Here is a 26,701-nt window from a genome sequence, read left to right as displayed (position 1 = left end):
CTTTCATTTTGGAATTCCAAATAAAATAATTTTGCTTATATTGCTAATCAAACTATTTTGGGATTGGGTGTCTAATTGAGCTACAACGTCGTCTAATTGAGCTACAACGTCATCACCACTCATTGCCTAATATAAAAGTATAATGGCCGCGATGACCAAGGCAAAGTTGTAGGGCAACAATGAAGGTGAGTTTGGCGGCAAGGGTGGTGTGGTGGTTGATCATTAAGGTGGCGGCAGCTGGTTTTGACAATGGTGGTGGTGACAACGACGGTAAGGAGTAGACCCGGTGGCTACAACGGTAGCAGTGGCAGATTAAGTGGCAACGGGCAGTGTCATTCAAAGTAATTTTTTTATTTCTGGAAACTCAGATTGTAAATCCCTCCATCCACATAAGTTTATGACGAGCAAAACTTTAGAAAGAATTCAACTAACACACAAAATAAACACTCCGATATGAAACTTGATTTGAAAGGGCACACATAGAAACCCAGCAGTTCTTAGCAAGCACTACAATAACCTTAAATCTCTCTGGCATCCCAAGGTTCCGAAGAAATAGGTATTACCACACTCAAAATATAAGTCAAAACGTAACAAGTTCATTAGAAGACTAGTCGGAAAGGAAAATATGACAATGGGCGGCACCCGGTGGATTAATCGGACATCCTTTACTCATAGATCCAGTGGTGGACGCTGCTCTGCCAGTTCGCAGGGCCATCGGGGAACCACAGTGCAATCTCCTTCCTTGCACCCTCGGCTGAGTCACTTCCATGAATGATGTTCCTGTCAGCCAATAAAATTTCGTCCGAGTCAAACTACCATCGCACAACAAATGCATAAGAAATCGAGGGTTCTTAAAATTTTAAACTGATCACATGAGATGCAAACAAACTACACAAAACCTGGAAAGACTAGAATATTAACATTCGCCATAATTCGAACCGTCGAATTACCTGCCAATCTCAATTGCATAATCACCACGGATGGTTCCGGGGGCAGATTCTGCTGGGTTGGTGGCACCAATGATCTTTCGGCCGGTAAGAATAACATTCTTACCCTCCCAGATCATAGCAACAACGGGACCTGAGATAATGTAATCAACCAATCCACTGAAGAAGGGCTTTGCAGACAAGTCCTCGTAGTGCTTCTCAGCAAAAGGACGATCCACATTGATGAACTTCATACCTGAACATATTCAGCTAAAAAACTTAGCATAAATTACAAGCTACGCAAAACAACAACAAAGCCTTTTCCCACTAAGTGGGGTCGGCTAGATAAATTACAAGATACGCACCCTAATCAAATCTAGAATGCGACTCACATGCCTTACACAAGCATATTAGCAGAGTACCAGATAGAATCTAAATGACAAGTAGTATAAGAAGACTCAAACTTTTGTTAATATTATTTAAATTTGGGATCTTTTCTCCAATGTTCAAAGATAAACAGCGAAAAAGTAAAGGCAAATTCAACCAAGTTCTAGCCGGGGTAAATTTAGCTAGTAATTTGTTGAGTTGATAATCATTACAAAACAAAGGCATGTGCTAAATACAACAACAACAACAAAGCGTTATCCCACTAAGTGGGGTCGGCTATATGAATCATAGAACATCGGTTTTGTGCCATGTCTTTCGTCAGAATACATTTGAAACAAATTAAATTTATCACAATTCATAAAATATTATAAGATCAATCTTTCATTGAGAATTACCTTTCAAATAGAAGCCCTTCTTCTCAAACCTGCTAATGATGTCACCAACCTAGAACAAACATAAACCTCTTAAAAAAATTCAATTAATTTGAAATAATTACTCCAAATGATAAAATCCATGCAGGTAAATAGAAACTTGCAGCCCCAACACAGATTCATCCAATTTCACGAGTTCTTCAATCACCCCACCAGAAACCCCATATTTTCCCTTCCCAAATTTTCCCACCATCCAAACACCGTAACCGTAACACTTTACATGAAATTCATATACAAAACCATGCATTTACGAAAACCCAATAAAACCCACATCAGATTCTCACTAGTTTGAAGTAAAGCTACAAAATTTAAATAACAAGACAAGAAAATATATAAGCATTTAGAAGAAATTTACCAGGCCCCTTTGGACACCATCAGGCTTGATCATGATGAAAGTTTGCTCCATTTTTGGGGATGATGAAATTCAAATGAGCAGTATAGTTGTACTTCTGAGTATGGAGATGCTGCGATACTGAAAGGCCGAGGGAAGGAGGCATTATATATACGGTAGCCGACAAGCAAACCCTAATTCCATTTGCTCTAGAATATTCGCCAACGAATTTTGAATTTAATTTTCTTTTGCATTGTGGTTTTCTTCTTTGACTATAGAAGTTGGGCCTTCATTATGGGCTGGACATTGTATTTACTTTGGGCTTGATTTAGTACATTGGGCTTGTTTGTGGGAAGAGTTTGGCATTTCATTTCAAACTCAAGGAAGGGACCCGCTACAAATAGAAGCGATTCGAACCGACCTGAACAATGAAATTTGTACTGAATATCGATTTCGTGTTAACAAAATGTAGTATCGATATCAAATACTGACGTCATATCAACAAAATCTATCAAATATCGGTTGCATATCAACGATAACAATATCCATGACACTTTTTCCAACCACGAAGGAGTAGAAAGTAAGGTGAAGATTGCGAAGGAGAACGACTACTTAAATAGCAAACAAGAGGAACAAGAAGCCCTATCGCTCTAATCAAGCTTCACACTTGCGAAGTCCAGCACATTCACCACTGTGTCTCCGATTACAAAACTTAAGTCCACCACCTTCGTCAGCCCTCCCCTCTCCCTCTCGCCACTAAATTTGTTTTTTTTTTTTTTCTAGATAAAGAGAACGAAAATTCAGACTACGACACTTGTATTGTAAAATGATGTCAAGTTAGTGAGAAATGATGACTTTCCTTCTTACTGAAAATGAGAAAAGTATTATACATTAGTTATTAGTTAATGGTTATTACCATAAAATTTATATAAGTTCCTCCTTACGTCCCAATAACTTTTTTTTTTTCCTACAAGCAAAAATATATTGGTATTTCATGAATCATCTGAAACAATACATACGTGCCAATTGGGTATAAAACTCTAGTGACCAAGAAAATGTCTGGAGGTGAATTTGCACAAACAAGACAACAATAGTAAATCCCTAGATGGCTACCACATGTACGAAAACTTCACACGCCACCCACACAAAACTGTCATAAGACGACAGGTATACCATATTTGTATCGGCAACTGCAAAAGGTCACTACCAAATAGCGAGGCCACATAAAGTCATCGTGAAAACGAGATCATATAAATTCATCGTAGGTAGATGAGACCACATAACACATCGCTCAATTCGAAAACCATATCCAGCCAACATTGCAGCGCGGCCACAACTAAGGGTGGGCAAACGGGTAGAGGACTCGTGGGTCGGGGTGGATAATCATAGTTCGAGACGGATACGGGGTCCATTTTTTTTTTTTTTTGAATAAACGAGGCCAGGCAAGGCGGGTCCAAATCTTCAGACCCACAGGGCCCGGGACCAGCCTGTTTCTATAATGCAATGGATGGGCACTGCTAGGAAAATAGAAACCCACCTATTTGAATGAATGGATGGCCCTATTCTTGTAATAATAATACAATGAAATTGGGCCGTTTCTACAATAATAATACAAAATGAAATTGAATTGGCAACTCCTTTTGGGCCCTCTTTCTCTCTCATTTCGAAACCTTCCCAGCTTCCAAAGCCTTCTCCTTTCTTCGATCCCAAACCCAAACCTACCGTCTCCCATTTCTTTCTTTCTCTGCAAGTCTAGAAACCATTCCAATGTCACCAAACTTCTTCAAATCCCTCCATTTCTTATCGTAATCTGCTCTCAGTCTCTCCCTTGATTTTGTCGAAATCTCACTCTGATGGACGGAGATGGCGCATGGCTTCAGATCAGAGAAGACGGTGGGCTCTAAATTGACGAAGATGGTGACAATGATGGCGCAAGGGACATGCTTTTAGTCATCGAAATAGAAAAGACGGTGTTGAAGGCATCATCGTCCGTGGTTGACAGTCTTGTTGTTGGGCATCTGGGTTTCGCGATGTTAGAGGAAGATAACTTGAATGACGTCATTCCGTTCGATTGGACTCGTGGACCCAACTCAAATAGGCCTGAGTTATGCCTGGTTCCAACTTGAGAAATTTCAATACACGCCTCGCCTGGTCCCTTCAAATTTGGGCTCAATCCGGCCGTGCCCACCCCTAGCCACAACACTTGCTAGGCGAGCCAACGTAAATAAACCAAGGAAAACTAAATTAAACTAAGCTAAACCAAAATAAACCAAACTAGTCCGAGAACGGAACCACATGTCGGCTAACTCCGATGGAGGGTTAGTAAACTCTGTCAAAAGCCACCCGCAACGACACAAAATGGGAGTTTAAACTCTGCCAAAAGCCACCTAATAAGTTCATAAGAGATCTAAACTTACTGTAGGAGCTTTAAAAGACCCTTGGTTTCATGAATGCCTCCTGATCCATTTAGGGCATATGTTTACTTACATAGCATGGGAATACCAAAGAATGAGGAATTAGAAGGAATGGGGATGTAAAGAACTGGCGATTGAATATGGAATACAACCTTCCTATGTTAATGAGATACTTCATTTTCCAGGTATTTCATACACAAACTTGATGGAACCCACATAATTAATCCATTACCTTTTAGGTACGTGTTCTTTTACCAAATAGTCTAGCATAATGTTTATGCCATACTTTTCAAATAGTCTAGCAAAATGTTACCAAATTTTGTAATATATAGTGACCAACAAATAGAACACGTATACACACACATATATATACATAATTCTTTTGAATTTCTAAATGATATTACTACTATATGTACAGTACACTAACCACAATGCAATCCATAGATCATTTGATAGTTTCATGGAAAAAGTAGGAGACAACACAAAATTTTCTCGAGCAAATAGTTGGTGGGGGATAGTTGAGTCTCACCTGCAGGAAGGATGTAGGGACGATGTTTTGGGAAATTAAAAACAAAAGGATGAGGAGGGTGACGACGGGCTTTGGAGACAGAAGAGGACCCGCCAAAATATCCGATGCCTCCATCCAATCTTATCATCATTAGATTTGAAAGACTCCAGAAATTGATTGAAAGGGCCATGATTGTTGCATGGAATTCAGCACATTTACTGCATCTCTCTCTCTCTCTCTCATTGCTTCGAACTGTAATCTTTTTGGGAGGATTACTAATTACACTTTTGAATCTTGTATATAGAAATCATGAAAGATGTCGGCTCCTCTTCCTTTCGGTAAACTGAATGGAAGTAGCTGATCATTTTCTCATTGCAATTTCACCAAATGTATATATCATTTGTGCTGGTTGCTTCAGTTTATGGAAATTGATTTCAATAACAATATTTCTTCACCTTGGATGGTTCCAACCAGACTGGTATCTCACCTAGTCATGTGCTGCTCCTCATGGTGACAACCCATTTTCTCTGTTTGTCTCTCTTTGCATAAGTGGTAACAGATACACTCAGTCTAAATTATCTTATAGTTTATCAACGAAAAAAAGTGAGAGTTTATATATAAGAAAATAAATTTAAATTTCTACACACTCTTTTATCACCTTTTGCACATTTTCTCTCATGTTTACTTATCAATAATGAGAATGAAAAAAAAAAAAGGAATGCAATCAACCTATGACTTCCCCTCTATTTACTTGGACGCAAAGAATCAAAATTTGTAATGGAATTCCCTCAAATCGACAATGGAAATATCTAAAAACATGTAAGAGTGATTGAAGATGAATTTCAGGCCTATATTCTTTACAGTATGTATAGGGTTCGATTCCTGACGCCGTGAATCGCACGATGGTGGCCATAAAGAGGCTAAAATGTCTTTGTTAGTCTTCTCAGCCCCCAGAAAGATAGACTGACGTCACCAGCTGATCTTCTTTTTAAGAAAAAGGAAAACAAGTATTTACAATAACCCATCAATACTGTACACCCTAAAAAACATATAACATCACGCCATACTCCAAATCCTTAGTTAGATAGCTTCTTGACAGAATAGCAAAACTTGTTTAGTGGCATAGTGAAAGAATAAGTGGTCTTCCACATTTTATCCCATCGCCGCCACAACCTGTAGCCTTGACCTTATTTGTCCCTTTTCTCCGTATGGTGTCACGTAACTCGTCTGGATTTAAGTAAAAAAATGTTTATTGAACTGTTCGACGCAACCTCTCCTCCATTCTAATTAAGTAAAACAAAATACATATATATATATATATATATATATATATATATATATATATAATCAAGCAAAGGCGACTTTGTATAAAGTTTGGATTCTGATTTAATACAGTCAGTAACCAATGACGAGAATCCACGCCATTTCTACTCTAATTCTCGATCGTTAGTAAGCAGCTTAACGAGAGTGACTAGAAAATGTGCATAAATCATTCCCTAAGACAGAGAAAAAAATTGTTGTTGGCGCATGCCATATCCAAGTCTAGGAAGTATGGTTTGCTTGCAAAAGCAAAAAATATAATTCTTCCTTGTATATATGTAACATTAACATCACCACGAAAAAGCAGCACCAGCCTTTCCACTATCGTATCAGTAGTACTACAATTACACCACCTTCAGTCTTTGACCTCCACAATGGGGTGCACTGCAAATTGCAATATGGTTAGCCAGATCATGTCCCCTCACATACATGGCAAGAATTTCAAAAATAAAAATTAAAAAGAAAGAAAACAGATTGAGTCAAATTCCAATGTGGTTAATGGATGTTGATAATTACACATGACATAATCACTTCCACGGAAAATGTTCCATAATAACCAACAAAATATATGAGATTTTATTCATTGATATGTATGTTAGGGTATTTTAACTTACAAGCATGCAAGTTACTCCAGATTATTTATTTATTTATTTGAACATCGCTCATGAGTTTACCTACTACTTAACTTTGTGTTTTTTTTCTTCGGTGGATGACGTTTTAATACAGTGGTGAAAAGTAAGGATGCCGACAACCTATCTCCAACCCCCTGCCTATAACAACTAACAATTTAACCTAGTAACCCTAACACTTGACAAAAAAAAAAGCTTCATGTTGTAATTAGTGTGTTTATTTAAGAATGTGATTGTGTAAACTTAAAGTAGAATCCCAATAGGATTTGTAAAATAAGAGAGCCCATCATGATTATTATAAATAAAGGTATAAGGCCAGAGGATGAATATACAATTCTCATACACCTGAGCCCTTTTCTCTCTCATTATCACCCTCTCTCTCACCCCCTCTCAAAGTTAGTTACAGATTATGTGAGAAGGAGATGATCCTAAAGGAAACCATGCTAAATCCTAATCTATTTGGTTTCAATTTATTTTATGTCATGAATACTATGATATTGTTCTATGCTATATGCATGTTATATGTTGGTGTATATATGTGGGTATATCGAAAAATAAAAGAAAATAAAATAAAAGGATTTCAAAACCCTAAATCACAGAAGTTGTAACTTAGAGTTGCGCCTGCGTTCGAGCTGCGAGCCTGATCACCCAAAACCTACCTCGACTGGTACTTCATGTTGTTTGACGCTGTCCCTAACCTCTAGCTGCTACAGTCACCTCATCTCATTCACTAGAAATCTAGATACTGCCCTGGGCCATAGAGACTAGTTCACCATGACGCCTCACCGTCATCTCGTGATGGTGATCGTCTCTAATAATCAAACTCTGAGAAATTCTTGGAGAATCTCACCTAATTTAGACCAACCCAAGGTTTTCCACACCCTCATCGAGGTTGCAGAATTCACCATCGTCTCTACGATAAAGTTGGCACCCAAACTAAATCTCCACCATACTTGACTCAATGCACTAGATTAGACATCTCATTCGCTGTGAATCTTTTGGCAAGTTACAATAATGTGCCCACATGCAAACATTGGATAGGTATTAAAGACATCTTGTGTTACCTTAAGGGTACTATGGATATAGGCTTATTCTATCCTTACACATCGTTAAGCGGATCCAACCCCTGATCCTCAAAATGATGTTCTCCTTGTTAGTTACGTTGACGCTAGTTATTTCTAACTTGCACAAGGCATGTCCTCAAATGGGTTATGTCTTTACCATTAGAGATACTGTAATATCTTGGAGATCAACCAAACAAGAGTTGGTTGCTACATTTTCGAATCATGTTGAGATTCTAGTCCTGCATGAAGCATCGTGTAAATGCTTTTGGTCGAGGGGTGTGAATGATCACATTAGAACCTCATGTGGTTTTTCTTCCATCGTGGTGTTTCAACAATTATAAGACAACGTTGCATGTATCAAAGGCGGCAATCCCAAGCATATTGCGTCGAAAATTTTCTTCATTCATAGCAACAAGAGCATTAGGAGATTGAAGTGAAGCAGATTTAATCCCAAGACAATCTTTCCGACCTCTTCACGAGGTCACGTCAAAGTTTACTTTTTCAGAAAGTTGTTTAAGGAATTGGAGAGTTTTCTCGAACTCAGGGAAAGTATCCTGAAGTATACTCATATGATCTTAATATACTCTTTTTTTTCTACGTCATTGGGTTTATGCTAAGCTAACAAGGTTTTGATGTGGCATCTACTATCGGCTGGTCATACCCTTGTTTGCATTGATGATCATCCTAAAGATGTGAACCATCAACATTCTGCATTAACTCAATTTCTCCTTAGACTATGAGTTTCTTCCACTGAGTTTACCATAGCCAGGTTTTGTGAGATTTTTTTTTTATATGCACCTATACTAAGAGACTCGTGTTAGTACTATTGTACCTGCCGATGATTGACAACAACAACCTATATATCCTAATCATAAAGACTTGATGCAACTACTTCTTTATTTGTACACTTATTTTGGGGGGAGGTGGGGTGTTGTAATTAGTGTGTTTATTTAAGAACATGAATGTGCAAACTTAAGGTGAATTCTAATAGGATTTGTAGATCAAATCCTCATAAGCTTTGTATTACTTGTAAGACAAGAAAGGTCATCATAATTAGTATAAATAAAGGTGCAAAGTTAGGGGGTGAACATACAATTCTCATACACATGAGCCCTTCTCTCTCTTTTATAGTCCCCTCTCTCTCACCCACTCTCAGAATTAGTTATTGCAACACTTACATGATTTTTTACATTTTAATTGTAAGAAAAAAATGACAGAGGACATGTTTATGTACTGCTATAGTTTTTATTGATTTTCACAGCTGTTAGATCAAAACTAACGTTTATCAACGCAAGAGTTCATATCTCTAACTAATTGTGAAATCTACCATCTCCTTGTGTTATTCTTGAAAAGCAATAAAAAATAAAAGTTAAAAACCCTTGTCCATTTCTTCTTCCAGCCATCAATTGGGAAGTGAAAAAAAAAAGTGGAATAAAATGGTGAAGAAGAAAATAAACCCATCACACTAAGTGATGTAAACCCGCCACCCTAAATCAAAACAAAATCCCTAAAATGTAAAACCCACCAGCAGCAAACATGAACGCATACATGTAAGAAAGACAAAAGGCACTACTAGAAAAGGACTCTAAAGAGATCCTTTTGTTCTACACAAATTTTTTAAAAAAAAAAAAAAAAAAAAAGTCTGTATAAAAAAAAATGAACTGTTATTAGCACTTAAAAAACACATTCTACACTCTTCATAATTGTATTTTTCTTTCTAATTATAACAAGTTTGGAATGCAAAATGAGATTTTTGGAATACCAATAACAATTCTTAAAAAAAATTATGATCTTTAAGTTGAACGAATCAAATTAGAATTACGAAATAAAAATAAACATAAGTATATAGAAATTTGATGCTCTTAATCAAAGCTAGCAACACACTGTCTTTTAGTAATATGTAGAACTCCTTTGCATGGATCTAAATGTCGAAAAAAAAAAAGGATTAAAAGTTAAGGCGCCCAAATTTTGGCTTCCACTTTTCAAAATTTCTCAACATATTCCGGGTGCAATTTACTAGGGCGGAGCTACATGTTATAGCTGCCTCAGACCCCTGTGCAAACTTTGTCCAAAATGTTATTTACAGGACAAAAATTTAGGTTTTTTCATTCTAGCACACTCATGTATAATAGCTATCAAATATGTTGTTCCTTCCCTTTAATGGCTAGCAAGAAACACAAAGGCCATATTTGTCTAGCCCTCGTCTTTGGTAATTGCATCTTTCAAGTCCGAAAAAATTCTGAATTATTTTTATTTTTCAGCGAACTAAAAGAAGATTAATCCACTTCTTTGAAAATTTCTGCTCTCCCTTAGCAATTTAATTACATAACCAACACTACCTTATTACTTTCAATTTTATTAACACAATTGTATGTATACACACACAAAGGGGTAGAGACTTGGTTAAGCCACACTATCATAATAATTTGTTATCAAATTGTCCATTCACGATAGTTGAATCTAAAACTTTCTGCTTACAAGTGCTAAACTTCTAAGCTTGACTTTAGTGACTCGGCTAGCCTAGAGTGAATTCCACTCATCCTGTCTTCTCCGTATATCTTGACCTTAAGAGATGAAAAAACCCTTGGCAAACAATTAAAGGAAGAGTTTCTACAAATTTCTATCTGTTACCGTGTATTTCAATCATTGCAGCTACTTTTGACCATAATTCTGCAGTAACCCATTGGAAGGTTTAAAGAAAGAGAGAAGAACGTTATAGTATGGATGCACCCACCCGTTTCAAATTCTAGACCTTTTTGAATATGCCATGTTTTCATAAGTTATGAAATTATTTCATTAGCAAAATGCTATCTTGGAGAATGATAAAGAAGTTATATAAAGCCAAGAATGAAAGTTGTATAGCAAGGAGGAAGACTGAAGTAGCTAGCTAGCTTTTCCCCTGTAAGCCGACTTGTGTGGCGTTGTTTATGACATAAGATAATGCTGGGCGACAATCCAGTTGGAAGATGGGGTATGTACCTAGTTGTATCACTCTGCTATGCAAAATGAAAGTTGTGTCTCTCTATTCAACATGGTACTGCTGCACAACACGATTAGGCTTGTGGACACAAATTTCGTCCAAAGTTGAAGTGACGAAACTCCACCTACGAAATAAGAGATACCATTAACTTAACACCCGAGAAAAAGGGAGAGGATGTCCGCCAAAGGGCCTCCAATGCCTAAGTCGGAGAGAATTTTGAGTAGTAAGTGGCAATTACCAATTTCCTTGTTGGACTTGGCTATTTATAGAAGTGACCCATCGTAGGCAGCTGGGAGGGATGTTGCAGGCAATACTAGGCAGACCGTTATGCTCTAGTAGTGTGATGCAGATCAATCTCCATAGATAGCTCACGAGTAGTTCCAGAGGTCTCTGATAGATAACTGCATCGTAGCGTAGGGCACCCAAAGAAGACTTCAAAGAGTCGACTTCTTGCCACCTTGGGTCGGGTACAGCATGGTGGCAGGATTGAGATATCACCCGAACCTAGGGGCACAATGTCAGGCCATTTGAGGTACCATGTGGTCTGTTCACAACGTTAATGACTAAACCGTCACATTAAGGTGAAAGTCCACATGTCCTTCTCCTATTGGACGTGGTTAACTTATATCTCCACAATTCCTATACAAAGTTTTTTTTTCCATCCAAATGATTCTTGCACAATATGTGAAAGGGGTGTGCTATCCACACACCCTTTTTCATTTTCTACACACCATCTTAATGTGCGGCTGTCAGTAACTAAATTAAAGAAGATCAAAAGACAAAATTAACAAAGGGTATGTGAGAAGTAAAAAAAAAATGTGTGGATAACACAACCTATATGTGAAATGACACATTTTACCACTTAATGTAATACATTATTTAATATTAAAAAGATTATTATCACTAGGAAAGTGAAATGTATTGGTGCGTACCTTTCAAATGAGAATGTTAATTCCCAACCATTTATGTGTTGAAGTGACCGTTTCTTATTTTGTGCCGAAGCAATTTATTAAGCACAGGCTAAAACAGGTGAAATCAAAGGGCATTACTTAAACGCTACTGCATGTACATGTGAAGAGATGATCAAAAGAGCTGTATTTGCTAGAGAATTGGGGGTTCCAATCGTAATGCTTTGAGATGAGAAAATATCACATGATCATTCCCATACAAGTTTTTCTTGTTCAAATGATTCTTGTACAATATGTGAAATGATACACTCTACCACTTAATGTAATCCATCATCATCATCATTATCATCATCATTATTATTATTATTATTATTATTATTACTATTATTACTACTACTACTTCTCACTTACAAGTGAAGAATAATATCACTGGACAGAAGTATTTAATGATAAGATATTAGTTATTATTTAAAAAATTATCACTAGAAAAGTGCAGTTTATTGGTACCTTTTTAAAGGTTGAGAAGAGAACTAATGTCATTGAGTAACAATTATACAAGCTCCCGTGTAGCTTGAGATTCGACCATAAAACCACTTGGCAATGTGCATGGGCAATAGTTAGCCCAACTTACTTAGAGCATCTCCAATTCTGTCCCTCAATAGGGACAACCACCTTATAAAATGGGTGTAAAACAAATATAGGGACAAGTTTAATCTCCAATGGATCAGAAAGTGAGTCCTTAGTATAGGAACTCACCGGATACATAGTGTATATACCCACATATAGGGACTGTATAAGGACACTACCTTGAATGGAAAACAGGGCTCACAACCTTGATTGCTGTCGTGCAGCTAGAGTTCACTCGCCTCCCACTCTTGGTTGCTGTTGGACTCGCTAGGTAGCTACAAGCGCGTGTCCTAGAGTCAGCAAATGCTTTTATTTATTTATTTTTTCTTTTTTCTTTTCAGCATATTCTAAATCAATGGTCCCTATTAAAAGTCCCTACAAAAATATTTTACGACAACGCAACGTTAAATTAATTTAAAAAATGTAAAAATATGCACCTAATCAAATTATCACATAAAATCGTAAAAACCTCAAATTTAGGGAGTCTACTATAAGGACTCTCCCATTGGAGGCAATATTCCTTTAGGGGCACAAAGATTCCCTTTAAATTCTTAAATGAGTACTCAAATGTGGTGGTGGGAGTCCCAAAATGGAGATCTCCATTGGCAATGCTCTCATAAGCCCATACAAAGTTCATCCTCCCATTAATATGGGATTCATTCTCAACATCGAATTCTAGCTAGACCGTTTTGGATATGCCATGTTTTCGTAATTATGAAATTATTTCATTAGAAAATGATAAAGAAGTAATATAGAACCAAACGAAAGAATATAGCAAGGAGTTAAACATAGTCGTACTGCCGCATGACATGATCATTCCCATACAAGTTGTTCTTGTCCAAATTTCTCGTACATTATGTGAAATGATACATTTTACCACCTAATGTAATACATTATTTGTTTAAAAAAAAAAAAAAAAGAGTTTTAATGAAAAGCCCGCGGTACTGTTTACTTTAACGAAAAATCATATTTTTATACTAAAAAGTCAAACTTGATACAATTCACTTTACCTTTTATTTTGTCCTTATTGTTAAAACTCAAAGTTTTCAAACTTTTTTTTATTAGTTTTCCTTTAAAAAAATTATTATCACTTGGAAAGTGAAATTTGTTGATACCTTTTAAACCTTGAGAAGAGAAGTAATATGTCATTAAGTAATAATTAACCAAGCTCTCTTATAGCTTGGCTTTCCTCTCTAGAGAGGGTATGCAAGGGAGGCTATTTTTGGAGGGGTTTCAAAAGTTCAATACAGGAGAACCTCTTTAATTATAAACAAGTCAAGGTTCGACTAATCTGTGCAATGGAGAGTTCAAGCTTTTTGGGAAGGAAGTTAATTCCAGTTAAGGATATTATTATTGGAAGCTAGTTACATCTAACCAACAACAATGAATAAGTCAGAGAGAAAGGCAGGAGAGAGGAAAGTGACTAGCTTGCTGGTTATAGCTAGTTTGTTGATGCTGCGTTTGTTGTTGGTGTTGTGGAGGGAGTTGGGAGGGTCTTTTCATGGGGGGAGAGAGAGAGAGAGAGAGAGAGAGTGTGTATATAATGTACTGTGGATGAAGTAACAGATGAAAATGAGTGGAAGGAGACAGATGCCAAAGAATGCGATGTCGGAATTATTATTATGATTATTCTCTCTTTCTAGTCTTTTTTGCAGAGAAGAGTGGTCTGAGTGGACATTTTCGGCATATAATATAATTGAAATTTGATTTGGCAGCATCTCACTGGCTATGTATCTTTTCCTTTCTTTTAAATGCCACACATTGCATAAAATAAAAATGATATTTTTATTCATATATTTGTATCATCTTTTTTTTTTTTTAATCAGAGAAAAAAAATCATATACGTTGGTGGTATTATTTTATTAGATAGATAGTAAAAATATCTACACTAAATAAAATGAATTCACTACCACAGTAACGTCAAATCTCACTAAAATATCGACATTTGTAAGTTTTATAACACATAATATTGTTTAGTACTTAATAAATTGCTCTCCAACCATAGCATGTTGACGTGGATAGATGGAAGTTTGATGTACTCATTGCCCTTAAGACACACACACTCTCTCTCATATGTTGATGTTTAGTGTATTGAAACACAGTCATATCATCTTTCACAATCCGTATATGTATAATGTGAAACGATCGAGTTTTGATGGCTCTATTATTATTATTATTTTATTATTATTTTGAGAAAGGCTGTATTATTATTGTAAGTGACATTCTACATCTTGTGTTTAGATCAAGACGCCTCTAGCTGTCTTTATTGCGATAATTTTTTATTTTAATATTATAAACAATATTCTAACTTTAAGCTATAATATTTTTAACTAATTACTTTAAGCTGCAATAAAAAGAGAAAGGTTTGAACATGCAAATCTGCATTGAAGATGAATACTTTTAGTACCTGGATAATTCACCATTTGCGCTTTTCATTTTTGCTTACACAATATATAGGACTGAGTACCCAAAAACAATCCCAAACAAAAAAATTACACTAGCCTATGTCTTAAGATTAAGAGATACTGATAATATCAGCAATTATCAATGGTTTACAAGAAGAGGAGCTTGCTCAAAGTATGCTGAGCCTAAGTGCACCTCTCGATAATTAAGTTTGGTGGTGGATTTCTTACACCCGGCCCCGATCGAGCTCCCACCAAAAGGAGGATTGCATGCGAACTCCACTAGAGGAAAATCAAATGAACTGAAATTATGCCAAGAAATTTCCCTACACAAGCAAAATTGCTAGGGTTGATCTTTTGTTTGTATCTCAAATTAAAGAAGACAAGAGTGAGAGAGAAAGCCTTACACCTGGTGGTAGGTGTAACAATAATGTCATCATCATAGATTGTTCATGCATGCATTCCCTTATCACGGAAATATTCCCCAGAAATTGTAGAGGAGCTTTATCAGTGCATTTAACTAGAATAGAAGGAAGTTAGGACGGCTGAAAGGACAATAAAGAAAGTTCTCTAATTAACATGGAAAACACCTTAGCATCGGTTAAGTCTTGTTCCTCTTTATTTTTGGGTTCGGTTTATTTTTTTATGCTTGTCACAATCGCAACGCAACAATTAACCATTCGAGAGAAATAAGGAACACTTATGTAACAATTTTTTTTACAAACGATTCATTGTGGAAATCTGGTAAATGTGCAATCAAATTAATATTCTGTGATTCAGAACATATGACGTAACTTATTTGTCCACCACTTATGAATATCACATTTTTAATATATAAACATCATGGTCAAATTTGTTCATTTCTCTTTATTATCATTTAAAGATCATCTTTATAAAAAATTATTCAATTTGGAGATTGTTTATTCATCTTATACATCATATACAGACGGTTCATAATGCAGAGCTACTTGTTACCAAAACCGTTCGACACGCATGGCTAAATGGTCTCCAAATTAAGTAGTATTTTTTTATATAGATGATATTCAGATAATAGTAAAAAGATAATGAACAATTCCTATTATGACATTTGTATAATTTTTTATTACAAAATCATTCAATTTGGAGACCGCCTATTCATCTTTATGCATCAAACAAACAGAGTGATAATCATTGTGGATTCTACTTGTTACCAAAACCGTTCAACACTCATGGATGGCTAAATGGTCTTCAAATGAGGGACTTTAATGTAGATGATATTCAAATAATAAGAAAGAGAATGCACATTTCCAATTTCTTTATTTAATACAATCGATATTCTATACTAATCTACACTCAAATGAGGAAGAGGGTTTGAACCCATGACATACTGGATTAAAGAAGAATACATTAACCACCAAAACAATCCTTTACTTGCATGACATTAATTTGGGTATATATATAATTTCCAGACACTACAATAAACTAGGAAATTTAAGTCTAAGTAAATTTTGTACTTATGAGCAATATATAATTTCCAGAACACTACGATATATATATACACACACACACAGTACTTTATTTTTATAAAGAACAACTGCAATATGAAGGAGGCTTATTCATGAATTAACTAAAAAGCAAGGGGAGATTTACCTGTCCCCAACACATGTATCTTTCAAAAACACATCTTGAATAATGTCAGACGATTCTTTGAACCATTAAAAACAATGCTCGATGTCTGAAGAAAGATAAATTTTAAATATATTGATCTCTGTGGTATGTTGACTCATGCTAACAAAGAAAACGCAGCCAAACATTGAGCTACACCATTTGCCCTCGAGGGACGTACAGTTATTTTCATGAGCTCTCCTCAACATATATTTCACATCATCTATAGTCGAAAATTATCTTCTCCTGATTGTGCAATACCTACCATTATGAATGATTATTCATCACAATGGCATTCACAACGTCTTGAAAACTTTGAAAACATTTTTTTTTTTGACAACGATAACGTTAATATGTTAAATTATTAGTTGTTAGACGGAAGGGGATTAAACCCGCACTAGAATGCATAATCACTCTAGTAAAAAAAACTGCTTGTGCGACGAAAAACACATTGTCATGCATAGTCACTTTGCGCGACGAAATTTTGTGTGACAAAACAAACATCATCACTCAAAGTTACTTTGCACGACAAAATTTTAAACTTCGTCGCACAAAGTCTTTACAAAAATTAAAAAATTACTTTTTAAAAACCTTTGCACGAGAAAATCCAAATATTTAGTCGCCTAAACCAAAATATTTATTTTATTATTTAATTTTATATTGTAAATTTTAAAATATAATTATTTTCATAAGTTTTTATTATTTTTCAAAACTTTGCGCGACAAATATCATTATTTCGTCGCCTAAGCCCTATTACTTGTTTTAATTTAATTTATTTTATATTGTTAAACTAAATTATTTTCTTTGCGCGATGAATCAACATTTGGTTGCTGAAGCCCTATTTATTAATTTATTTATATTTTAAATTGTAAAATAAAATTATTTTCTTTTTTATTATTTATAAAAAAAATATTAATTTTGCACGACAAACATATATTTCGTCGCACAAATCTTAAATTGGGTAGAGCCATGTGACATCCCACATCGTCCAGGGGAGTGATCCTTAAATTATATTCTCATCCCTACCTAGCACGAGGCCTTTTGGGAGCTCACTGGCTTCGGGTTCCGTAGGAACTCCGAAGTTAAGCGAGAAAGGGGCTAGAGCAATCCCATGATGGGTGACCCACTGGGAAGTTGCTCGTGAGTTCCCAAAAACAAAACCATGAGGGAATGGTAAGCCCAAAGCGGACAATATCGTGCTACGGTGGTGAAGCGGGCCCGGGAAGTGATCAGCCCCGGGCCGGGATGTGACAATTTGGTATCAGAGCCAATCCCTGGCCGGAAGTGTGCCGACGAGGACGTCGGGCCCCTAAGGAGGGGTGGATTGTGACATCCCACATCGTCCAGGGGAGTGATCCTTAAATGTATATTCCTATCTCTACCTAGCACAAGGCCTTTTGGGAGCTCACTGGCTTTAGGTTCCATGGGAACTCCAAAGTTAAGCGAGAAAGGGGCTAGAGCAGTCCCATGATGGGTGACCCACTGGGAAGTTGCTCGTGAGTTCCCAAAAACAAAACCGTGAGGGAATGGTAAGCCCAAAGCGGACAATATCGTGCTACGGTGGTGGAGCGGGATGGGGAAGTGATTCGCCCCGGGTCGGGATGTGACAATTTGGTATCAGAGCCTAACCCTGGTCATGGTGTGCCGACGAGGACGTCGGGCCCCTAAGGGGGGTGGATTGTGACATCCCACATCGTCCAGGGAAGTGATCCTTAAATATATATTCTCATCCCTACCTAGCACGAGGCCTTTTGGGAGTTCACTGGCTTCGGGTTCCGTAGGAACTCCGAAGTTAAGCGAGAAGGGGGCTAGAGCAATCCCATGATGGGTGACCCACTGGGAAGTTGCTCGTGAGTTCCCGTAAACAAAACCGTGAGGGAATGGTAAGCCCAAAGCGGAAAATATCGTGCTACGGTGGTGGAGCGGGCCTGGGAAGTGATCTGCCCCGGGCCGGGATGTGACAAGCCAAAATTGGGACGAGGAAATATTTTTTTATAATTTTTTTTAAGACTTTGCGCGACCAACACTTTGTCGCCCAAAAATTTGAGTGGGCGCCAAAAATGGGACGCGGGAAATTATATTTTTTTAAGACTGTGCGCGACCAATGTTTTGTCGCGCAAAGTCATACAGTTTTTAAAACCAAAATAACTCATTCACAATTTTCTCAATGTCTTTCTCTATTTCTTACCTCTCATTTCTTTCCCTCTCCCCAAATCCGACCCTCTCTCTCACACTCACTCCTCTCACTTAATCTCTCTTCTCTATATCTCACTCTCACTCACTCTCTCATCTCTCTCTCACTATCTCGTCTAACTCTCTCACTCACTCCTCTCTCTCATTCTCACTCACTCTCAATCTTGCCAAAATGTATTTTCTCCCCAAATTTAATTTTTTTTCATTAATATGTGTTTTTGGAGTTAATTAATTGGGTTTGATGTGGGGTGGATTTTGGGGTAGGATTTAGGTTATGCCAAGTTTAGGGGAGATTATGCCGATTTTTTGGTATTATTTTATGTTATTTTCTTGGTTATTTGACCATGTTTGTTTTGTTTGTAGGGAATTGTCGAGACTTTGATGGCGAAAATTAAGGATTAGGATGCTATCGGACCATATCCCTCGCCACTACCACCACATTAGACTTGTATTAGGATTTTATTATTGTACTTTGTTAATTTATGTGTACATTTTTAATATAATATATTTATGGATAATTTGATCACTATTTTTCATATGTAATTTTATTTTTCATATATTTAAATTAAAGTAATTTTAAAAAATAAAGATAAAATTAAATTAAATTAAAAAATTAAAAATTCGAAAAATATTGCGCTACCAAATATTTCGTCGTGCAAACAATTACTATAATTAAATTAAAATAAGAAAAATAATAAAACAAAATTAAAATACCTTGTGCAACAAAATATTTCGTCTCGCAAAGATTAATTTCGTCGTGCAAAATATTAAATTAATTTAACTAAATAAAAAAATAAAAACTTTGTGCGACAAATATTTATTTTTGTCGCGCAAACCCTATCGTAACGAGCTTTGTGTGACCAATCATGCGTCACAAAAATGTCATCTCGCAAGGTTTTGAGCGATGAAATCATACTTTGTGCAAGAAATCTTATTTCGTCGCGCAAAATATTTTTTGTAGTAGTGTCATGCTTGCTTTCCACCAATGTGGTAAAGCGTCATCTGCACAATGTCTTGAAAACTTGAAATGGGAATATAGAAAGAATAATAAATTAATACAATAAACCGTTTTTGTATAAAATGGCAACATTTGCAAGAAAAATAATAAATATACTTAGGCCATCTCCAACCGAAGGGTCTAGATGGCCAGAGGGCCGAAAATAGCCCGAAAATCGTCTCCAACTGAGGGCTAGGCCAAAGTTCTCGTGGGCCTCACAGGACAAAAAAGGACCAAATGGCCAATAGGCTGGCCCAACCCAGCCAGCCCTAGGTTGGGCCACAAATTTGAATGCAACGGCTAGCTGACGTCAGCTAGCCCTTATATTTGAATTTTTTTTTTACAAAATTTTTAAAGAAAAATTTAAAAATTCCATTTTTTTTCCTATAACTTCCTAAGCCATTAAACAACATTAAATAACATTAAGTTGTTGTAATTTTGAAATTTAAGTTGTAGTTTTTAAATTTAAGTTGTTGTAGTTTTTAAATTTAAATAATAAATTATGTTTGGCCCTATGATCCTTTGGCCCTCGGTTGGAGATGGTTTTTTGTGACAGGGCTATGTTTGGCCCTATAGCCCATTGGTCATCGGTTGGAGATGGTAAGAAATATGGCCATGCACTGCTCATTAAAATATTAATTTCTTAGAGGATCAGAGGGTTAAAACGAGCCATCTAGCCTTCCTTTGGTTGGAGATGGTATTAGGCATACCTCATGATTGAATAACGTACAGTAACTTTTTATCAATTGTACACTTAAAAAAAGTTTACAATATACTTCATATTTTGCGGGATTTTTTTTTCTTCTTATTTTATTTTTAACCCATGGGCAGGTATCTTGTCCCACCACGCCTTGTACTAGTACACAAACCACACATGTAAATCCTCTTAATAATTTCTGGGTATTGTGCTGCGCATGTATAGGATATATGTCATACTCATATGAGAGAGAGAGAGAGAGAGAGAGAGAGAGAGAGAGGTGGCTTGTGCTGTTGTGCAAAGTATTTTTAAGTTTCTACACACTGCAGCTGCCTCCATTACACAACCCTTAAGAAGACGGTAAGGAATATTTACCAGCATTTTACGTTGACTGGGTTGACCACATAAAATCAAACACCGTGTGAAGCACGATAAACTAACTTTTTTCATACCAACAGGTTGAACGGAAAAGTGCATATATGCACCATAGGTCCATATATAGCTAACTCCACTAAGAGGAAAGAAGAAAGAAGAACATCAAGCTTAACTAGTTAGTCTTCGAAAGAATAATATGGAAGGAGATCAAAGAGGGGTTCCAAATTACGAGGTTCAGATTTCGTTTTCGAGCACCCCACAACAAGCGATCCACGAAATGGGGTTTGTGCAGTTCGAAGATCAGCATCATCATAATCAGGTTTTGAGCTTCTTGGCACCCTCATCATCACCTGTACAAGTACAACAACAGCTAAACCCTAATAATTCTCACCATCATCATCAGCCTGCTGCTCTCAGCACCTCCTCCTCCGCCACCGCCACTGCCACTAGCAACGCCGCCACCATGGGGTTTAGCACAAGACCTTCTTGGAATAATAATAACGAGCAGGTGGTTTGATCTTGAAATTAAAGAAACATGAAATTGGGATCATAAATTTGATGTCAAGTGTTTTTCTTTTCGACCAAATCAGTTGATTATTCTAACAAAAAGCTAATCAGTTATTGATGGTACCTTTATTTTTGTACTCTTACAATTTTGTGGTTTTGTGGGACAATATATAGGTGGGAACGTTGGATCCAAAGGGTGTTAGTGATGAAAATGGGACTGGTAATGCTAGTGATTGCAGCAACTCATGGTATACACACTGATTTTTAGTTTTTGGGTTTGAATTTGTTCTTCAATCTCTCAGCTAGCTAGATCTCTCTCTCTCTCTCTCTCTCTCTCTCTCTCTCTCTCTCTCTCTCTCTAAAGTACACATGCATATATGTACATGCATAAATGCGTGCGCACATCTCAGAATGCATTCTGAAAAGATCTTCTACCAGAATCTTAGCAAGATTTAGCCACTTATGTAAGAGAGTGCTTCTGTTTCCAAATAGTGCTTTCTTTTTGTACTACACCATGTTGTTAATACTCTCTCTCTCTCTCTCTCTCTGCGTGTGTGCCTGCGCCAGTCTTTCTTTGTGGGTATATGACAGTATCGATCAAGTACTTGACACATAGATATCAATTATAATCAACCATGACAATACACACACACACACACACACACACACACATCTGTTTATATAAAGTATAAATATATATATGTCATTTTTTATACCACACATTATTGAAATTGTTCTGTGTATTATTTGTATGAGAGTAAATTAAAGAGATCAGCTACTAATCAGAGGATTACCAAGATCAATTAGCATTAAGAAAGTAGAAGGTTGAAATTAAGTATTTGGCAGGTGGAGGAGCTCAAGCTCAGAGAAAAGCAAGATGAAGGTGAGGAGAAAGCTTAGAGAGCCAAGATTTTGTTTCCAAACCAGAAGTGACGTGGATGTGCTTGATGATGGTTACAAATGGAGGAAATATGGTCAAAAAGTTGTCAAGAACAGCCTTCATCCAAGGTACCTTTTTGCATATGAATTTCGTCTTATATGATAATACATAACACACATAAGAATGTGTTTTCAAATCAATAAAATTTAGATTGTATGGGTAAATTGAATTATTATATGGTTTCCGCCAATATGTTTCTGCATTACATAAACTAATCACTCATGTTGTATATATAGAGGAATTATCAAAAATACATGTCCCAACGTGATTACCTAATACCATGCATATTGAGCCTTCATCCCACAACATCATTTCCTAATTTCATCCATACAATTAGTTACTTGATTACAATCAGTAATCTTTTTATTGTTTTTATCGAATTCAACGTGCTCACCAATCTATTGTAATGAGAGGCCTACTTCATTTAAATTTAGTTAATTTTTTGTATAGATGATCATTGACCAAGAGCTAAACAATAGACGAGATAGATCATGATACTACATTGAGGGGTAAGCTTAAAAGGATGGATATTGTGCCGTACAAGTTACGTACGGTGTGTTGAAAAACTTGGAGGGGGGAATAAGGATATGTAATATACATATACACTCTTCCAGTTATTAGTGTGTTTAGTTCAAATACAGGTGAGCTTAGGGCAAGAAAAATATTTGGAGTTATTGGCACCGGTATGCTGCAAGCAGCTAGAATGTATATATACTCCTATAGCCAATCTGGTCGACCCTCGTTTGTAGACAAGGTGCCTCATGGGCAGGTTAATTATCTGCCACAAAGAATAAGAACAATAGCTACTTAAGTACGTAGTTAAGTGCACTCTAGGGTACCTCTCATCCACTCTAATTATGATTGACGAATGATTATTGTACAAATGTTATAAGCGGAACTATTCATCTTCTAAATCACAATTCATAAACCATTAATTTGTTCAAAAAGAAAATCAATGAAAATGAAAATTGTTCGGTAGTCAACATGTATAAAATAAATTGCCAGTTTTGGTAAAAATAAAGATCTTTATGACGAATCAACCGTTTACTTAAAATATATGAATGACCAAAGGCACTCCAATTTAAGTAATTTTTTTTTAGCGATGGTGATATTTAAATGTTAATTATAAAAATAAATAATTCTGATTATGATATAATGTTTATGGTAAATTATATTCAAGCTGGGTGGACAAGGAAGTGCACGCTAAGTATAGCTCATAGAGTGGGATATGTAGTTAGATGAGTAAAGAAAAGAGAAATCTAAAAGGCTTTGCTGATATTTAGTTAAGAACAAGATTCAAGTAGAACTAGGATGCACCTTGTCCACCTAGTTGTAGTTAATGAATTTGTAGTGTATACATAATCAAATCTTTTCACCATGTAAGATAATCTCTACAAATTACATTAATTGAGTTTGAGTTTAATTAGTCATTCATATGTGTCTAATAAATAGAATGTTCATTCTGATGATCTAGAGTGTTACTAAATGTCACATCCCGGTCCGAGCCCCACCACATTCCGGGCTCTACTCTACCGTAGCACGATATTGTCCACTTTAAGCCTCAACCACGCCCTCACGGTTTTGTTTTTGGGTACCGAAATCAAGGCGTGCTGGCCGTCACGCCTTGATTTTAGTCGGGGTGTGTCACTAAAACTATCGATTTCTTTGATACATATATAGAAGATAAAATTAACAATGTCTTATTTGCTTTATTTTTTCATATTTTTTTTTAAATGTTGTTTAAGAAAATGAATTTTAGACAAACATGTAAGCTTGGTGTTAATTTGAAATCGAAAACTAGGCAAGCCAAGAAAATTCAAATGGAACCTAGCAAGGAGCACATACCTTCTCAATAAAAAAAGTCGTGTAGATGTGCAATGGGATAGAATATATAAATTATCATGCTACTTATAAAGATTAAACAAATATACATAATATATAGCATTTAAAATATCTGATTATATTTGGGATTGCGTAGCTCGATATAAGCCATGGATGTGGATGAGCATAATTACATCCTAATATTCTACAAGTTAGAGTAAGTGTTTTTTTTTTTCTTTCTTGATACAACATATATTTACATTGAAGGTGTGGGAGAATAAATGGTAGCAAACTCGTTATTAATAAGATTGGAACCTAAGCTATCATTGAGAGTAATATCAGTTTTAGATCAAATTTTAGTCGTAAGATACTTCTAGAGTACATGCAATTAATTAGTACTAATCCCCTTAATGTAAATTTTTTGGGAGATTAAAACTTAAACAATAAGCCACGTAGTACTACGGTCTAATAGTATTCATCTTCACTTGTAAGTAAGAGGTGTTACGTTCGATTAAAAAAACTTAAACAATAAAGCCCTTAGGGCAACCAATATAAAGAAAGTTAAAGTGTAAGACGTTCTTTACACTAGGAGGAACAAAATTAAACCAAATATAAACAGAGTTTAGAATGAACTAGATGAGATAAGATATCAGTAATGAAACTAGCCTACATCCAATGTGAAAAAATTAATCTTTTCTAAAAGCTTGATTTAAGCATCTAACGTAAGTTTTTTTTACGCCTGAAATATTCATGAAATTGTATGCAGCTTCTGAAATATTCAGCACTATCTAGTATTATAATTTTTTATTCATGTACTGATACTGAATGGAACATATACATGTAGAAGCTACTACAGGTGTACTCACAATAACTGTCGGGTGAAGAAGAGGGTTGAACGTCTGTCAGAAGACTGTAGAATGGTGATAACAACCTACGAAGGTAGACACAACCACTCCCCTTGTGATGACTCCACCTCCTCTGAACATGAATGCTTTAGCTCTTTCTAGCCAATTTATATATAAAAAATTCTACGGTACTGCGGAGTTTTTATATATATGTACGTAGCTCATCACGAACTACAGAACAAACTTAGTATACACGTACTATTGTTTGTAATGATTTAGTTGCATGTTAGTGTATGATTAGTTAGTTCTGTCAAGTATGTTATGAGATTGTCAAGTATTTTATGAGATTGATCATTTTGAAGGTCAGCTAAATTATTTAATATCTATATGAAGTAGTTTTACTATAGTTCATCCAAACTTATATTAAAATGACTTTTATGAAATTTTATTTGAGATTGTTGATTGTATGTGGGTTTCATGGTTATAATGAAACCTCTTAATTATAATGAAACTAGGGCATTCTAGCACAATATTTGTTCGTCCAAATTTATTATATCAGCCATGTCATGTTGCAATTGTTTATTTGATAATTAACAAGCTTCACATTTGTTAGTTTCTTCCTTCCTTATTTAATTTGGACTAAATGCAACTCTGAACTGTGTGTTTGCTTGTCATCAATAGAGGATAATCGGCCTAACCTAAACCACTCCTTGTGATATTTGTTGGAATATGATACAGAAAACCAAACGTACAATAAAGATACAAGTTATTATTAAGGTTTATATATAGCTTGTCAATAGCTGATGCATGCTATTGAGAAAATATGTTACTTATCGTGAAAGGATCAGTCCACTAATGAAAAGTGGATCGACTAAGCTAGTAATATGATGTAGCATACTAAAATAGCTAGTAATGTGATGTAGCATACTAAAATAGCTAGTAATATGGTGTAGCATACCAACATAGCCACAACTATGATCCTCCCACTAATTTTCACACTAAATCATGAAGAACTTCACCTTTTGTTTAGAAGAAAAGTTTACTAAGTGGTTGTTGGTGTCAAAATTCGGACGGAGTCAAGATTAAGTTCAATATGTATTTGTCCCCAGTGTTGTTTTCAGTCGCAGTGTCACGAGATGGCTTAAGAGAAAGGTAGAATAGGCTTGCCACTGTTGGAGGTAAAATAGGCAAGCACTATTGGAGGTTACCAGCAGACATCATTTGTGTTTGAGTGTGTGAGAATATTGCGCGTTAATCTAGTTTCTTAACCAAATGATTATGCACTGAGTGGGACGTTGGTTCAGTTAAGTTATTTTCTGTGCCTTGAGCAAATGAGGACTTAAAATTTAGTATAACATTCGTGTATGCTAGCCTAAAAAGTAAATGAAAGAGAAATAGAAACTAAAACGAGAAAATGTAATCATTTCATGGAGTCAAGATTACAAACGTTTACAAAAGTAAAATCTAGACCGACGGTTGAGCTACATAACTTGAAATGTAAAGAAAGCAGTAAAACTCTAGAAAGATTCAAGCCATGAAGAGTAAGATAATGCTAGAGGAGTCCACTGAGATCACTAGTATCAGATTGAACTTAGTTCAAAATATGTGCCTCAGAAAGGAAATCATGGTGGTTAGAATTGAACATCAATCGAATCATACCATTGGGTGTTAGAGCTGTGAAAGTTTTAGATCTTAGGGATCATAGGCAGTGTTTGCTTGGAAGGAAGGCTTTGAGATTGTAGTTGAAGAGCAAAA

General features: G+C 36.0%; 2 protein-coding genes across 4 annotated transcripts; one reads left to right on the top strand and one right to left on the bottom strand.

Moving 5' to 3' along the window:
- Positions 1-440: 440 nt before the first annotated feature.
- On the bottom strand, positions 441-2,253 carry LOC103962247 (nucleoside diphosphate kinase 1). The gene is made up of 4 exons (XM_009374929.3): positions 2,100-2,253; positions 1,709-1,757; positions 951-1,182; positions 441-780 (listed from the first exon to the last, which is right to left on the bottom strand). Exons 1-4 carry the CDS (start codon positions 2,148-2,150, stop codon positions 666-668), a joined length of 447 nt encoding a protein of 148 aa, XP_009373204.1. The 5' UTR covers positions 2,151-2,253; the 3' UTR covers positions 441-665.
- Positions 2,254-20,673: 18,420 nt separating this feature from the next.
- LOC103962246 (probable WRKY transcription factor 12) lies at positions 20,674-25,352 on the top strand. 3 transcript variants are annotated; one of them, XM_048566788.1, is made up of 5 exons: positions 20,674-20,818; positions 20,917-21,341; positions 21,515-21,588; positions 22,187-22,348; positions 24,946-25,352. In XM_048566788.1, the coding sequence occupies exons 2-5, from the start codon at positions 21,030-21,032 to the stop codon at positions 25,106-25,108; spliced, it is 711 nt and encodes a 236-aa protein (XP_048422745.1). In that variant the 5' UTR covers positions 20,674-20,818; positions 20,917-21,029; the 3' UTR covers positions 25,109-25,352. The 3 variants fall into 3 exon arrangements, with proteins under 3 accessions (XP_048422745.1, XP_018506669.1, XP_048422747.1); XM_048566790.1 differs by lacking the exon at positions 20,674-20,818 and having other exon boundaries at positions 20,863-21,152; positions 21,237-21,341; XM_018651153.2 differs by lacking the exon at positions 20,674-20,818 and having other exon boundaries at positions 20,861-21,341; positions 24,949-25,352.
- The last annotated feature ends 1,349 nt before the right edge of the window (positions 25,353-26,701 follow it).

This window comes from the organism of the source record quoted next, unplaced genomic scaffold (assembly GCF_019419815.1).
Source record: "Pyrus x bretschneideri cultivar Hongxiangsu unplaced genomic scaffold, Pyrus_bretschneideri_v1 Contig43, whole genome shotgun sequence".
Taxonomy (NCBI): domain Eukaryota; kingdom Viridiplantae; phylum Streptophyta; class Magnoliopsida; order Rosales; family Rosaceae; genus Pyrus; species Pyrus x bretschneideri.
The sequence above is the reverse complement of the archived record's forward strand: the minus strand, read 5'-3'. Positions and strand labels throughout refer to the sequence as shown.